Source organism: Salmo salar, chromosome 20, assembly GCF_965601325.2.
Source record: "Salmo salar chromosome 20, fSalSal1, whole genome shotgun sequence".
Classification (NCBI taxonomy): Eukaryota; Metazoa; Chordata; class Actinopteri; order Salmoniformes; family Salmonidae; genus Salmo; species Salmo salar.
In genome coordinates, this window is record NC_138310.1 from 72,171,383 (window position 1) to 72,188,464 (window position 17,082).

General features: G+C 43.1%; 1 protein-coding gene across 1 annotated transcript in view; it reads right to left on the reverse strand.

Moving 5' to 3' along the window:
• Positions 1 to 17,082, reverse strand: part of LOC106581294 (solute carrier family 12 member 9) — an 86,132-nt gene that overhangs the window by 24,946 nt on the left and 44,104 nt on the right. Inside the window, exon 10 of the mRNA XM_014163255.3 lies at positions 8,647 to 8,839. Coding sequence (XP_014018730.3) covers positions 8,647 to 8,839 — 193 coding nt within the window. The remainder of the gene's footprint in view (positions 1 to 8,646; positions 8,840 to 17,082) is intronic.

Sequence of the window (17,082 nt, forward strand, 5' to 3'; positions counted from 1 at the left end):
CTCGCTGCATAAAACCCTTCCTTTACTTTCTTCTGACATGTGTTCCTGTGCACATCCCACACAACGCCCCTTGTCTGCAGAGTGAGCGTGTGTCTGTCTGTGGTCTGATCAGGATTCCACCACTGCAGAAACAAATTGGATCCAGAATCAGAATCCCATTAAGACATGAGACTGTGGCAGAGACTGCAGACCAGGGAGTGTGTAGGAGGGGTGTGTGGTGGTCATGAAGAGACAGTTGTCATTATGGAATGACCTCCCGCCATATTCTCATTACATAAAATCACAGAGCTGTAATTATATCTACAAGACTAATGTTGAAACATTCCAAGTCTGGAACGTAAACCTGCCTATCCTATATTAATTCCTGTTACCTAACCAACCATATAAATAATTAGCAAATACTAGGTCCAAATGGCCACCAACCTACAGATATTCAAGACAATGGGCCTATTAAAAACCTCTGAAAACATTATGTTCCTTCCACCCTTCCTTGGTGTGATCACTGAAGGGGCATGACTTCCTTGGCGTGATCACTGAAGGGGCATGACTTCCTTGGCGTGATCACTGAAGGGGCATGACTTCCTTGGCGTGATCACTGAAGGGGCATGACTTCCTTGGCGTGATTACTGAAGGGGCATGACTTCCTTGGCGTGATCACTGAAGTGGCATGACATCCTTGGCGTGATCACTGAAGGGGCATGACTTCCTTGGTGTGATCACTGAAGGGGCATGACTTCCTTGGCGTGATCACTGAAGGGGCATGACATCCTTGGTGTGATCACTGAAGGGGCATGACTGGATATGTGTAAGACGTGTAGTCGAATCTAGGTTTCACTTAGTATCCCATCTCCCTAATTACTGATCTAACAAAAGTATAAAAAAATTAAAACGCTATGATACACGGTTTACTGAAACCGCTTCTGACCAGACAACCTCATGTGAATAATTAGTGTGTGTATGTATGTTTCTGTGAGAGTACGTGCGTGTGTGTACATACTGCTAATGATGAGAATCCTAAACACTCATAATAACAAACATTATCATCATTATAATCATTATCAAAGTATCTGCCAAACAGAGAGAGTTCCTGGAGTCAACGTGCTTCTGCCTCCTCCACTCATCTACCACTCCATCTGTCACTTACTCCGTCTCTCTCCATCACCCTCTCTTGTGATCCATCACGGTCTTCTGATAGATCACATATTTTCTCAATCCCTCCTCCTCTCTTTCTCACCACCCTATCCCCGTGTCATTGCATTTGCATATTTTCTTAACTTCGACATTATTTTCTATCCGCCCATCTAGAAACTCATCTCCATGTCTTTTTCTTTCATGTCAATCACTCCTTCAATACTATCCCCATCCCTCAAGACTACAGTTTATATCTCCTTGCCTTTATCACATGAATCCCTTCCTCTTCTATGTCTTTCCTCAATGTCACCCAGTTGGCACCGATCCATACTGAGCACTGCCAAAACATGCACCATCATAATCCCTCCACACACACACAAGTTAGTTTAAACTAAGTGTCTCCGCGTTCCTCGTGTTTCCCTCTCTCCCTGGGGATGGGGGAGGGATAGGGAGGAGAGGGGAAGCAGTGGAGAAAGGCTCAATAAGTTAAGTGGCTCCTGGCACTTCACTGCCCTGGCAACCGTCCCCTTGGCAACGGTCCCACCTGGCAACACGACCCCCCTAGAGCAAAAGGCTCGTAGAATAGAGGACAAATATACAAATACTTCGGGATGATAGGCTTGGGCAGTATATTGTATATACCATATTCCCGGGGTATTTGGAAATAGCCACAGGGTGATTTTTCAATACTGCCAATACCATTGAAACTATTTGTTTGAAGTTTTTCCATACATTTTTATATTTGCAGCTACTTTCAACGTGTGCAATATGTTAAGAGATGAAGCTGATTGTGTTCATTTTACCCGTCACATTATTTTAAGTTGTGAAGCTTAGCATAATTCCCCAGAACAGTTGAGCCAGAATATAGCTTCATTTTCATCAGATGACAACCGAAGTGCAACGCTATTTGGCTGGCAAACACACAAGTAAATGAGCTTACAACAAAAAAAGCAAGGTATTTTTTGCAAGAACAATGCATGGCCATATTCCTAATGTTTATCATAGAAAAATGAAGCCAAATCAAATTTGATTTGTCACATATAGTTGAAGTCAGAAGTTTACATACACACATTTAAACTCAGTTTTTCACAATTCCTGACATTTAATCCTAGTAAAAATTCCCTGTCTTAGGTCAATTAGGATTACCACTTTATTTTAAGAATGTGAAATGTCTGAATAATAGTAGAGAGAATTATTTATTTCAGTTTTTATTTCTTTTCATCGTATTCCCAGTGGGTCAAAAGTTTACATACACTCAATTAGTATTTGGTACCATTGCCTTTAAATTGTTTAACTAACTCAAACGTTTCAGGTAGCCTTCCACAAGCTTCCCACAATAAGTTGGGTGAATTTTGGCCCATTCCTCCTGACAGAGCTGGTGCAACTGAGTCAGGTTTTTAGGCCTCCTTGCTCGCACACACTTTTTCAGTTCTGCCCACAAATGTTCTATAGGATTGAGGTCAGGGCTTTGTGATGGCCACTCCAATACCTTGACTTTGTTGTCCTTAAGCCATTTTGCCACAACTTTGGAAGTATGCTTGGGGTTTTTGTCCATTTGGAAGACCCATTTGCGAGCAAGTTTTAACTTCCTGACTGATGTCTTGAGATGTTGCTTCAATATATCCACATCATTTTCCTACCTCATGATGCCATCTATTTTGTAAAGTGCACCAGTCCCTCCTGCAGCAAAGCACCCCCACAACATGATGCTGCCACCCCCGTGCTTCACGGTTGGGATGGTATTCTTCGGCTTGCAGACTTCTGACCCACTGGAATAGTGATACAGTGAATTATAAGTTAAATAATATGTCTGTAAACAATTGTTGGAAAAATTACTTAGGACATCTACTTTATACATGACACAAGCGACTTGCCAAAACTAGAGTTTGTTAACAAAAAATTTGTGGAGTGGTTGAAAAACGAGTTAATGACTCCAACCTAAGTGTTTGTAAACATCCGACTTCAACTGTACACATGGTTAGCAGATGTTAATGCGAGTGTAGCGAAATGCTTGTGCTTCTAGTTCCGACAGAGCAGTAATATCTAACAAGTAATCCAACAACTACCTAATACACACACATCTAAAGGGGTGAATGAGAATATGTACATGTAAGTATATGGATGAGCGATGGCCGAGTGGCATAGGCAAGGTGCAATAGATAGTATAAAATACAGTATATACATGTGATATGAGTAATGCAAGATATGCAAAAATTATTAAAGTGGTATTATTTAGAGTGCATTGTTTAAAGTGACTAGTGATCCATTTATTAAAGTGTCCAGTGATTGCGTCTCAGTGTAGGCAGCAGCCTCTCTGTGTTAGTGATGGCTGTTTAACAGTCTGATGGCCTTGAGATAGAAGCTGTTTTTCAGTCTCTCCGTCCCTGCTTTGATGCACCTGTACTGACATGGTCTTCTGGATGGTAGTGGTGTGAACAGGCAGTGGCTCGGGTGGTTGTTGTCCTTGATTATCTTTTTGGCCTTCCTGTGACATCGGGTGCTGTAGGTGTCATGGAGGGCAGGTAGTTTGCCACCAGTGATGCATTGTGCAGACCGCACCACCCTCTGGAGAGCCTTGCGGTTGAGGGCAGTGCAGTTGCCGTATCAGGCTGTGATACAGGCCGACAGGATGCTCTCGATTGTGCATCTGTAAAAATTTGTCAGGGTTTTGGGTGACAAGCCAAATTTCTTCAGCCTCCTGAGGTTGAAGAAGCGCTGTTGCGCCTTCTTCACCACACCGTCTGTGTGGGTGGATCATTTCAGTTTGTCGTTGATGTGTACACCCAGGGACTTAAAAAAAACGTTCCAGTCTCCACTGCTGTCCCTTCGATGTGGATAGGAGGGTGCTCCCTCTGCTGTTCCTGAAGTCCATGATCATCTCCTTTGTTTTATTGACGTTGAGTGAGGTTGTTTTCCTGACACCCCACTCAGAGTGCCCTCACCTCCTCCCTGTAGGCCATCTCGTTGTTGTTGATAATCAAGCCCACTACTGTTGTGTTGTCTGCAAACTTGATGATTGAGTTGGAGGCGTGCATGGCCACATAGTCATGGGTGAACAGGGAGTACAGGAGGGGGCTGAGCAACTACCCTTGTGGGGCCCCTGTGTTGAGGGTCAGAGAAGTGGAGATGTTGTTTCCTACCTTCACCACCTGGGGCAGACCGTCAGAAAGTCCAGGACCCAATTGCACAGGGCGAGGATGAGACCCAGGGTCTCCAGCTTGATGATGAGCTTGGAGGGTACTATGGTGTTGAATGCTGAGCTGTAGTCAATGAACAGTCAATGAATGTAGTCAATTACATAGGTATTCCTTTTGTCCAGATGGGATAGGGCAGTATGCAGTGAGATGGTGATTGCATCGTCTGTGGACGTGTTGGGGCGGTATGCAATCTGAAGTGGGCCTAGGGTGGTCAGTAAGGTGGAGGTGACATGATCTTGACTAGTCTCTCAAAGCACTTCATGATGACAAAAGTGTGTGCTACGGGGCGGTAGTCTTTTAGTTCAGTTATATTTACCTTCTTGGGTACAGGAACAATGGTAGCCATCTTGAAGCATGTGGGGACAAAAGACTGGGATAGGGAGCGATTGAATATGTCCGTAAACACACCAGCCAGCTGGTTTGCGCATGCTTTGAGGATGCGGCTAGGGATGCTGTCTGGGCCAGCAGCCTTGCGAGGGTTAACACGTTTAAATGTTTTACACACGTCAGCCACGGAGGAGGGGCACAGTCCTTGTCAGTGGGCCACGAGCAAAGAAGGTGTTTAGTTTGTCTGGAAGCGATGTCGGTGTCCGTGACGCGGCTGGATTTATGTTTGTAGTCCGTAATTTCCTGTAAACCCTGCCACATACATCTCGTGTCTCAGCCTTTGAATTGCGACTCCACCTTGTCCCTGTACCTGCATTTCGCTTGTTTGATTGCTTTGCGGAGGGAATAGCTACCTTGTTTATATTCAGACATATTCCCAGACCTCTTTCCATGGTTTAATGCGGTGGTTCGTGCTTTCAGTTTTGCGCAAATGCTGCCATCCATCCACAGTTTCTGGCTAAGGTAGGTTTTAATAGTCACAGTGGGTACAACATCTCCAATGCACTTCCTTATAAACTCACAGTCAGCGTGTTGTTCTCTGAGGCTGACCGGAACATATTCCAGTCCGCGTGATGAAAACAATCTTGAAGCGTGGCTTCTGATTGGTCGGACCAGCATTTAATGTTTCTCGTCACTGGTACATCCTGTTTGAGTTTTTGCCTATAAGACGGAAGGAGCAAGATGGCGTTGTGATCGTATTTGCCGAAGGGAGGGCGGGGGAAGGCTTTGAATGCATTGCGGAAGTTAGAGTAGCAGTGGCGAAGGGTGTTGCGCTTGCGCGTAGCGCAATCAATATGCTGGAAGAATTTAGGTTTGTTAAAATCCCCAGTTACAACAAATGCAGCCTCAGGATGTATGGTTTCCAGTTTGCATTTAGTCCAGTGAAGTTCCTTGGTGGCCATCTTGGTGTCTGCTTGAAGGGGAATGTACACAGCTGTTACTATAACTTACGAGAATTCTCTTGGTAGGTAAAATGCCGGCACTTGATTGTAAGGAATTCTTGATCGGGTGAGCAGAAGGACTTGAGTTCCTGTATGTTGTTATGCGTACGCCATGAGTCGTTAATCATGAAGCATACACCCCCGCCCTTCCTCTTCCCAGAGAGGTGTTTATCTCCGTAGGCACGATGCATGGAGAAGCCCGGTGGCTGAACCGATTCCGACAACATATCCCGAGAAAGCCATGTTTCCGGTGAAAGAGACATGTTACAATCTCTGATGTTTCTCTGGAAGGCAACCCTTGCTCGAATTTTGTCTACCTTGCTGTCAAGAGACTGGACATTGGCAATAGTATACTTGGCAGCGGTGTGCACGTCTACGGAGCTTGGCCAGGTGCCGCTTCGTCTGCCCCTTCTGCGGCGTCATTGTTTTGGATCGCCTACTGGAATTAGATCCAATGTCCTGGGTGGTGGTCCGAACAGAGGATCCGCTTCGGGAAAGCTGTGTTCCTGGTTGTAATGTTGGTAAATTGACGTTGCTCTTATATCCAATAGTTCTTACCGGCTGTATGTAATAAGACTTAAGATTTCCTGGGGTAACAACGTAAGAAATAACACATAAAAAAAAAAAACTTTCCTAAGAACTCAAAGGGACCATCTCTGTCGGCACCATACTGGAACCAGCAACAGCTACATTCCCTAATGTTTTAAAGTCAATATTGCATTTTACCGGAGAAAAGTAGGCTGGCTACACTGAGAAAAGTACATGAGAAAAGTAGCTACACATCAGTCAGAGCGCAGTCTGCTGATAAAATGCCTGTTAGAGAATTGTCATCCGAGTGGAGACGTGCAACTGAAGCACAACATTTGTCTGATGCAGAACAGAAATTACAACAAGAAGCATTGTATATCTGCGTTTACAAAACGCAGCAATATATTTTAGTTTTTATTTATTTTTCCAGCGTGAAAAACAGAATTCTGCGTTAACGCAACCCTTATGTTTAACTAGCTACTTATTTTAGTAAAAGGCTGAATTAATAAGGTGACAGGGCATCATATTGTGTTAGCTTTCTGCCGTGTTTGAGAAGTCAAAGCCCTTTGGATGAGTTCTGTACAGCTGCCAATACAAAAAATATTTGTTCCTTTGCACAATGTCTCTTGTTCACATTCGCTTGGAAATGTCCAAACTCACCAAAATGACATTCGATAGCTCCTACCTACAGTATATACAGTGCATTCGGTAAGTATTCAGACATTCCCATTTTCCACATTTTGTTACAGCCTTATTCTAAAATGGATTAAATAAAAAATAATCCTCAATCTGCACACAGTACCACATAATGACAACGCAAAAACAGGTTTTTAGAAATGTTTGCAAATGTATTAAAAATAAAAAACAGAAATACCTTATTTACATAAAAGTATTCAGACTCTTTGCTATGAGACTCAACATTGACCTCAGGTGCACTCTGTTTCCATTGATCATCCTTGATATGTTTCTACAACTTGATGTCCATTTGTGGTAAATTCAATCGATTGGACATGATTTGGAAAGAGACACCTGTCTTTATAAAGTCCCACAGTTGACAGTGCATGTCAGTGCAAAAGCCAAGCCATGAGGTCGAAGGAATTGTCTGTAGAGCTCTGAGACAGGATTGTGTCGAGGCACAGATCTGGGGAAAGGTACCAAAACATTTCTGCAGTATTGAAGGTCCCCAAGAACACAGTGGCCTCCATCATTCTTAAATGGAAGAAGTTTTGAACTACCAAGACACTTCCTAGAGCTGGCCGCCTGGCCAAACTGAGCAATTGGGGGTGAAGGGCCTTGATCAGGGAGTTGACCAAGAACCCGATGGTCACTCTGACAGAGTTCCTCTGTGGAGATGGGAGAACCTTCCAGAAGGACGGCCATCTCTGCAGCACTCGACCAATCAGGCCTTTACGGTAGAGTGGCCAGACGGAAGCAACTCCTCAGTAAAAATGTACACGACAGCTCGCTTAGAGTTTGCTAAAAGGCACGTAATGGACTTAGACTATGAGAAACAAGATTCTCTGGTCTGATGAAAGCGAAATTGAACTATTTGGCCTGAATGCCAAGTGTCACGTCTGGAAGAAACCTGACACCATCCTTACGGTGAAGCATGGTGGTGGCTGCATCATGCTGTGGGGATGTTTTCAGCAGCAGGGACTGGGAGACTAGTCAGGATTGAGGGAAAGATGAACTGAGCAAAGTACAGAGAGATCCTTGATGAAAACCTGCTCCAGAGAGCTCAGGACCTCAGACTGGGGTGAAGGTTCACCTTCCACAGAACAACGACCCTAATCACACAGCCAAGACAACGCAGGAGTGGCTTCTGTATAAGTCTCTGAATGTCCTTGAGTGGCCTAGCCAGAGCCGGACTTGAACCCGATCAAATATCTCTGTAGAGACCTGAAAATAGATAAATCACTGCCAAAAGGTGCTTCAACAAAACACTGAGTAATGGGTCTGAATACTTATGTAAATGTAATACATACATACATATGTTTTTAAGACATTTGCATACATTTCTAAAAACCTGTTTTTGACTTGGAGAAAAAAATCTATGTAATCCATTTTAGAATAAGGCTGTAACGTAACAGAATGTGGAAAAAGTCAAGGGTCTGAATACTTTCCGAATGCACTGTATGTATAATTTTATGAGCTAGAGTGCCTGTCTTTGCAATTCATTTATATTAATTTGTGCTCGTTAACATACTTAGCTAGTAGCTTCCATGGAAATTAGTTATTACTTGTGCTAATTGTGTTAGCATTCTGGTAGTCGCCCAATGGGATTTCTTTTTGCCCCCTTGTGTACGAAACTGGTAATAGCGTACATTCCAAGATGAGAGAATGACAGTATAACCATGTGAAATCCTGGATACCGCCCAACCCTACTGGATGATGTCATGTCATAATGTTCTGCAGACTGATGTAGCTGAGAAAGTGGATGTAGCGCAGAAGTGTGTGTGTACCTGGTGGAAGATGAGAGCCTGGCTGATATAGCCCCAGCTGCTGGTAGGGCTGAGGTAGTGGATGAGCAGCAGTAGTAGCAGCATGAAGGCGATGGAGGCTGAGGCGTAGATAGCGTTGATCAGGCACATCATGATCGCACAGCCCACGATGCCCAGCACACAGGTGTGCCAGGTGAAGTAACGGAAGGTTGGCCTGGAGGGAGAGGGTTCACACACACACACACACCTTTGCAAATGCATGTGCTTTTAGAGAAGCAAATAATCTTATTTCTTCTCTCTCGCTTTCCCCACTCTCTCGCTCACACAATCTAAGTGAACGTAAAGCTCTATCTAAGCATGATAACAACTGGAGGTGAGTCAGTGTATAGAAAGTGATTGGGTTAATTATCCGTTGTGTTTTTGTGCACAAACTCATTCAGTCTTAGACTAACTGCATCTATAGAAAGGTGTACAGTTCAGTGTGTAGTGTACATGCATTGTGTGAGTTTGAGAGAGAGAGTAAATGAGTGTGTTAGTTAATGTGTTTGTGAGCATATAATTAGAATACGAGAATGGGCAGGAACATACACCACATATTTATGGATATACTTGATTCTTAACATAGCTCACTAATAAACAGAGTGTATAAAACCTTAGCCCCACCAGCCCTACCTTGGCAGAATGACAAGGTGAATTCAAGTGAAAGCTATGATCCCTTATTGATGCCACTTGTTAAATCCACGTCAAAATCAGTTTAGGTGAAGGGGAGGAGACAGGTTAAAGAAGGATTTTTAAGCCCTGAGATAATTGAGACATGGATTGTGTACGTGTGCCATTCAGAAGGTGAATGGGCAAGTCAAAATATTGAAGTGCCTTTAATAGTAGGGGAATGGTAGTAGATGCCAGGTGCACCGGTTTGAGTGCGTCAAGAACGGCAACGTTTTTCACACAACAGTTTCCCGTGAATCAAGAATGGTCCACCATCCAAAGGACATCCAGCCAACTTGACAACTGTGGGAAGCATTGGAGTCAACATGGTCCAGCATCCCTGTGGAACGCTTTCGACCATAGAGTCCATGTCCCAATGAATTGAGGCTGTTCTGAGGGCAAAGGGGGGTACAACTCAATATTAGGAAGGTGCTCATAATGTTTTATACACTCAGTGTATCCACTGCTGTTCACATCATTCTTAGTTTAGTTTGTGTAAATATGTATCGATTGCATTTAAAAAAAAATATTCTAGCTGTTTGACATTTGACTGCATTGTTAGGAGCTAGTAACATTAGCATTTTGCTGCACCGCTATAACACTTGCTGAACTGTGTACGTGACCAATAAACTTCAATTTGATTTGATTAAGGTCAGCCATTTTAGTCAGGGAGTTGGTCAACTATGGATTTCTAGTGGTGTGATAAGATAATATCAAATAATGAATTTGAAGAATTTATCTGCACTTTATGTTTGTTAGCCAGACAGTTTTAGAGGACTGCCAATATTCCAACAATCCACAGACACACACTGGCTGAAATAAGTTGATGTTAGGACTTAGACAAGTTGTAATGTAACAAGTACTGATATTGTATCATATAATAACACTCACAGCTTTCCAAGAAAACAAACATTGGATGGATCCAATTTAACAAACCGTATGCAATGGTAAATCTAAGCGCAGGCCGTAGTGCTATAGGTTCAAGGCTGGGTCAGGAATATTTTTTTCCATTTTCACTATCACAATTATCAGTGCACTTGCTGGCATTGTAGGGAAAAGGCTGCGTTTTGATGAATAAACAAGTTGTGGGTGTGTTGAGGCGTGGCCCCTCACTGGCCAATCAGAACATGCTCCATTGTGAAACGTTTGGTTGCTTCAAGTTGTGTATTTACAGTCTTATGTATTGCCTTGGAATCAACTCCAATTCCAAAGATAGTTAATTAGCTTATAGAAATGAAATAAAAATGTAGACCTATCTATGCTAAATGCATTAACTTGAAACCATTTGCATTCCACATTGTTCTAATTAATTGCATGGATTCAATAGCATTCACACGGACATAGGCACTAGACCTACTGTAAATTGCATTACGGCTGAGCATGGACATGCCAAACATCAATGAGGAAGATTCATTTAATTACTGATAAGGTCTAAAAACATAAATAATTTGAATCAAAACAACTTGTTTTAAATAGGCCGTCACACTTACAGGCACCATCATTTCTACCCGTGGGCATTGAATATTAAAACAACGCAGACTATGGAGGGTTTTACGCACATCCAAACATTTCACAGTAGATGGACAAAGATTCAATATAAAGAAAAAGGCAGAATGTCCACTCACTGTTATACTGCTCCCCAATAGGCCTGTTTTATGAGCATAATCAGAACCATCTTACAGATGAGATCACATTCACACATCTCCAGAAGTTGCATGTACGCCACGGACGTTGTCACCATAAAACCAGGAAGGAGAACTATTCTAATAAGATTGCTTGTTTTTCTTTAAATTTTATTACAACAAATCCTTTTTTTTTTTATTTTTTTTTACAACTATAAATGTAATGATATCATAAAATCGGCAGGATAAAAAAAACACACATTGCTGTTAAACCAGCCTTCGTTATACAGTAGTAGGCCTGAGGGAGGGCTTGGGTTTTGAAAAAACACTATATTTATATATACAAAAGTATGTGGACACCCCTCCCGAGTGGCGCAGCGCAGTGCTAGAGGCGTCACTACAGACCCGGGTTCGATTCCAGGCTGTATCACAACCGGTCGTGGTTGGGAGTCCCATAGGGCGGCGCACAATTGGCCCAGTGTCGTTAGGGTTTGGCCAGGGTAGGCCGTCATTGTAAATAAGAATTTGTTCTTAACTGACTTGCATAGTTAAAAAAAAGTTAAGTAAATAAATACGTGGATTTGGTTATTTCTGCCACACCCGTTGCTGACAGGTGTATAAAATCAAGCACACAGCCATGCAATCTCCATAGACAAACATTGGCAGTAGAATGGCCTTATTGAAGAGCTCAGTGACTTTCAATGTGGCACCGTCATAGGCTGCCACCTTTCCAACAAGTCAGTTTGTCAAATTTCTGCCCTGCTAAAGCTGCCCCGGTAAACTAAGTTCTGTAATTGTTAAGTGGAAACATCTAGGAGCAACAACAGCTCAGCTGTGAAGTGGTAGGCCACACAAGCTCACAGAACGGGACCACCGAGAGCTGAAGTGCGTAAAAATCTGTCGTCGGTTGCAACACTCATTCGAGTTCCAAACTGCCTCTGGAAGCAAGGTCAGCACAAGAACTGTTCATTGGGAGCGTCATGAAATGGGTTTCCATGGCCGAGCAGCCAAACACAAGCCTAAGATCACCATGCACAATGTCAAGCGTCGGCTGGAGCGGTGTAAAGCTTGCCACCATTGGAATCTGGAGCAGTGGAAACGCATTCTCTGTAAAGATGAACCACCCTTCACCATCTGGCAGTCCAACTGACAAATCTGGGCTTGGCGGATGCCAGGGGAACGCTACCTGCCCCAATGTATAGTGCCAACTGTAAAGTTTGGTGGAGGAGGAATACTGGTCTGGGGCTGTTTTTCATGGTTCGGGCTAGGCCCCTTAGTTCCAGTGAAGGGAAATCTTAATGATATAGCATACAAATTACATTCTAGATGACTCTGTGCTTCCAACTTTGTGGCAATAGTTTGGTGATGGCCCTTTCCTGTTGCATCATGACAATGCTCCCGTGAACAAGTCCATACAGAAATGGTTTGTTGAGATTGGTGTGGAAGAACTTGACTGGCCTGCAGAGCCCAGACCTCAACCCAGCGAACACCTTTGGGATGAATTGGAACGGCGACTGTGAGCCAGGCCTAATCACCCAACATCAGTGCCCAACCTCACTAATGCTCTTGTGGCTGAATGGCAGCAAGTCCCCGCAGAAATGTTCCAACATCTAGTCGAAAGCCTTTCCAGAAGAATGGAGGCTGTTATAGCAGCAAAGGGGGGACCAACTCCATATTAATGCCCTCGATTTTGGAATGAGACGTTTGAGGAGCAGTTGTCCACATACTTTTGGTAATGCAGTGAATGAAACTGAACACAAGCAATTGTTACAGGTTACAGGTAACCTCTAAATACAAGGTTCACCGGGATTCACATCTCTCGTTTCATGATGGGCATGTGCACGTACATCATGGACAGGGTTTTACACACATCCAAAACAGGACCTGCATGGCCAAAATAATGTGGGCCTGCCTGCAATGCATTGGTAAAAAGGGAATTTCAGTTCACCGTTTTACTCCTCGCTAACTTTATAATTTAATAAAGTGTTGGTGATTAAGATTTATTTCCAAGTGATCTCGGGAACCAAATCTTTTAGACTACTTTGCGATTGCATTCGGCAGGACAAAAAAAGCCTTCATTGAGAGGGGAGGCTATGCCAAATAAAAAAACGAAATGGGAAAAAAATTGTTTATATGTTTCTAAATGCAAAAAATACAGGCACTAAAAGCACCTTAGGCTGGTCTTACTCCATGCTCATATGGATAGGCTGCGTTTCCACGGTCAAATTCATAACATAACCAACTGCCAAAACCAGCTTTTGGTTCATCTTAAATATCCCTACCTGCGCTGTCTGAAATTAGCACTTTGGATCATGTTAAGGACATATCTCAAATATTTCCACCCCTCCCATTTTTATTTTTAAAACATTTGCAGAAAAAAAAGTGTTTTTGCTTTGTCATTATGGGGTATTGTGTGTAGATTGATGAAAAAAAAAATCTATCCATTTTAGAATAAGGCTGTAATGTAACAAATTGTGGGAATAGTCAAGGTGTCTGATCACTTCCCGAATGCACTGTATGCGTGTGTGTCAATGAGTGTGAGCGTGTCTGATGTATGCATTTGCGTGTGTTTGATGCATGTGTGTGTTAATGTGATGCATGCGTGTGTTAATGTGATGCATGTGTGTTTGATGCGTGCGTGTGTTAATGTGATGTATGTGTGTTTGATGCATGTGTGTGTTAGTGTGATGTATGTGTGTTTGATGCATGTGTGTGTTAGTGTGATGTATGTGTGTTTGATGCATGTGTGTGTTAGTGTGATGTATGTGTGTTTGATGCATGTGTGTGTTAATGTGATGCATGCGTGTATCACACCTGAGTTCCCCATGAGGGCAGGTGCAAACAAAGGTAGAGTCATTGATCATGTAGCGACCCCAATCTCCTGCAATAACATCTTCAGCAGATAAACAGCTATTAAGGCTAGCTACTGTAATTATCATGCAAATGAACAGGCCCGGGCCCAGCTGGGAGAGCTAGGCTACGCTAAAAGACTTAGCTTCATTAACAGAGTGGAACGCACCCGAGCGCTAATTGATAAGTAGCTCCCGCTAAAATGTGATGGGAGAGATAGAGAAGATTAGAAAAGGAGAGGACGGTAATGACTGCCCCATTCTCTCCATCACCAGAGGAGAGTGAAATACACTACATGACCAAAAGTATGTGGACACCTGCTCGTCGAACATCTCATTCCAAAATCATGGGCATTAATATGGAGTTGGTCCCCCTTTGCTGCTATAACAGCTTCCACTCTTCTGGGAAGTCGCTCTGGATAAGAGCGTCTGCTAAATGACGTAAATGTAAGGCTTTCCACTAGATGTTGGAACATTGCTGCAGGGACTTGCTTCCATTCAGCCTCAAGAGCATTAGTGAGGTTGGGCACTGATGTTGGGCGATTAGGCCTGGCTTGCAGTCGGCGTTTCAATTATTACCAAAGGTGCTCTATGGGGCTGAGGTCTGGGCTCTGTGCAAGCCAGTCAAGTTCTTCCACAATTATCTCAACAAGCCATTTCTGTATGGACTTCGCTTTGTGCACAGGGGCATTGATAAGATTTCCTTTCACTGGAACTAAGGGGCCTGACGAAAAACCATGGAAAACAGCCCCAGACCATTACGACTTCTCCACCAAACTTTACAGTTGGCAGTATGCATTGGGGCAGGTTCTCCTGACATCTGCCAAACCCAGATTTTTCCGTTGGACTGCCAGATGGTGAAGCGTGATTCATCCCTCCAGAGAACGCATTTTTACATTTTAGTCATTTAGCAGACGCTCTTATTCAGAGCGACTTACAGTAGTGAATGCATACATTTCATACATTTTCTTTCCGTACTGGCCCCCCGTGGGAATCGAACCCACAACCCTGGCGTTGCAAACACCATGCTCTACCAACTGAGCCACACGGGACAAGGTGAGCTTTACACCACTCCAGCCGATGCTTGGCATTGTGCATAGTGATCTTAGGCTTGTGTTTGGCTGCTCGGCCATGGAAACCCATTTCATGAAGCTCCCGATGAACAGTTCTTGTGCTGACGTTGCTTCCAGAGGCAGTTTGGAACTCAGTAGTGAGTGTTGCAACTGAGAACAGACGACTTTATGCGCTTCAGCACTCAGCGTTTCCGTTCTGTGAGCTTGTGTGGCTTACCACTGAGCTGTTGTTGCTCCTAGAAGTTTCCACTTCACAATAACATCACTTACAGTTGACCGGGGCAGCTCTAGCAGCGCAGAAATTTGACAAACTTACTTGTTGGAAAGGCAGCATCATATGACAGTGCCACATTGAAAGTCACTGATCTCTTCAGTACGGGCCATTCTACTGCCAATGTTTGTCTATGGAGATTGCATGGCCGAATCCTCTTATTTGAAGGGGCGTCCACATACTTTTGTATATATAGGTGTAGCTCTTCTTTCCCCTACTGTTTGCTCAACTTTCTCTCCACACTTTCCATTTGTTTTAGCTCTAATTTCACAATTTGTCATCCCCCAATGTCTTACTTTTCAATCTTACACCCCCCCTTCTCTCACAGTCCCCCTTACTCGCTATCCACTCCTTTCTCTCTCCCTCCCTCCCTGCTGGAGAGTCATTATGTTAAAAGCTCAACCTGCCTGCTCTCCCTTTCTTTCGCTCTCTTTAATCCCTCTCTCATTAGTGGCAGTGCGTCGCTGGCATTCCCCATGCCTCTCCCCTCCTCTCTCGCATACCAATCATTTCCCAATGACTGATGTCACTTTGCTACCAATCATTTCCCAATGGCTGATGTCACTTTGCTACCAATCATTTCCCAATGGCTGATGTCACTTTGCTACCAATCATTTCCCAATGACTGATGTCACTTTGCTACCAATCATTTCCCAATGGCTGATGTCACTTTGCTACCAATCATTTCCCAATGACTGATGTCACTTTGCTGATATTAGCAAAAAATTTAAAAATGTCCACCATCAAGTATTTAGAGAGGGAGAGAGAGGGGACACGGCAGCCAGCCAGCCAAAAGACACATCATGATTAGATGACATAACTGTTATGGCCGACCATCACCTTAAACACCCTCGCTCTGCAAACACACACTTGACTCAAGTGCACACAAAGTTGGCAGATCTAGAAATACAATGTCAGTGAGGGCTCATTCACACATTACATATCATTCTAGAAGTAATTAGTAGTAACCTGCACAAAACGTACACTCAGACTGACCTGTTGGGGCTCGGGGGCAGTATTGAGACATTTTGAAAAAAAGATGTGCCCATTTTTAACTGCCTCCTACACCAACTCAGAAGCTAGGATATGCATATTATTAACACATTCGGATAGAAAACACTCTGAATTTTCTAAAACAGTTTGAATGGTGTCTGTAAGTATAACAAAACTCATATTGCAGGCAAAAACCTGTGAAAAATAGATTGAATTTTGTGACTGTACTATTTAGTGTCATTGTTTTATAGATACCATAGTGAGAAAGGAATCATTTCGCAACACCTACGGCTTCCACTAGATGTCAACGATCTTTATAAAGTTGTTTGAAGCGTCTATGATAAACAGAGAGCAAATTAGAATCCAAGGAAGTTGACATGTCATCACTTCATTTTTTTGCGCCTGCGCATAAATCTGAGAAACGTGAGTTTGTCATCATTTTTTATCTAGACATAGGATAGGTTGTGTGAAAATATTACTGATGTTTAACGTTAAAAATGGACCAAAAGATTAATGCTAAACAACATTTGACATGTTTGAACGAACATAAATAGATTATTTACTAGGTTTTTTTAGCTTTTCGGCGTGATTTTACCAGCACCACCACGTTTTGTGGGAGCATAATGAACGCTAAGTACTTGGTGTTATTTGGACATAAATTATGAACTTTGTCAAAAGAAACCACATTTGTTCCGGACCTGGGATGCCTTCCGGACCTGGGATGCCTCCCTTCTGATGGAGATAATCAAAGGTAAGGGGATATTTACAATGTTATTATCGATTTTAGATGATGCTAACTGTATAGCATAGCCTGTTGTTCTTAGCATAGCACCCCGTTTATTGCAAAATGTGATTTCCCAGTAAAGTTATTTTGAGATCTGGCCATTCGGTAGCAATTACGAGATGATAATATATTATTCTTTGAATGACAATATTATAAT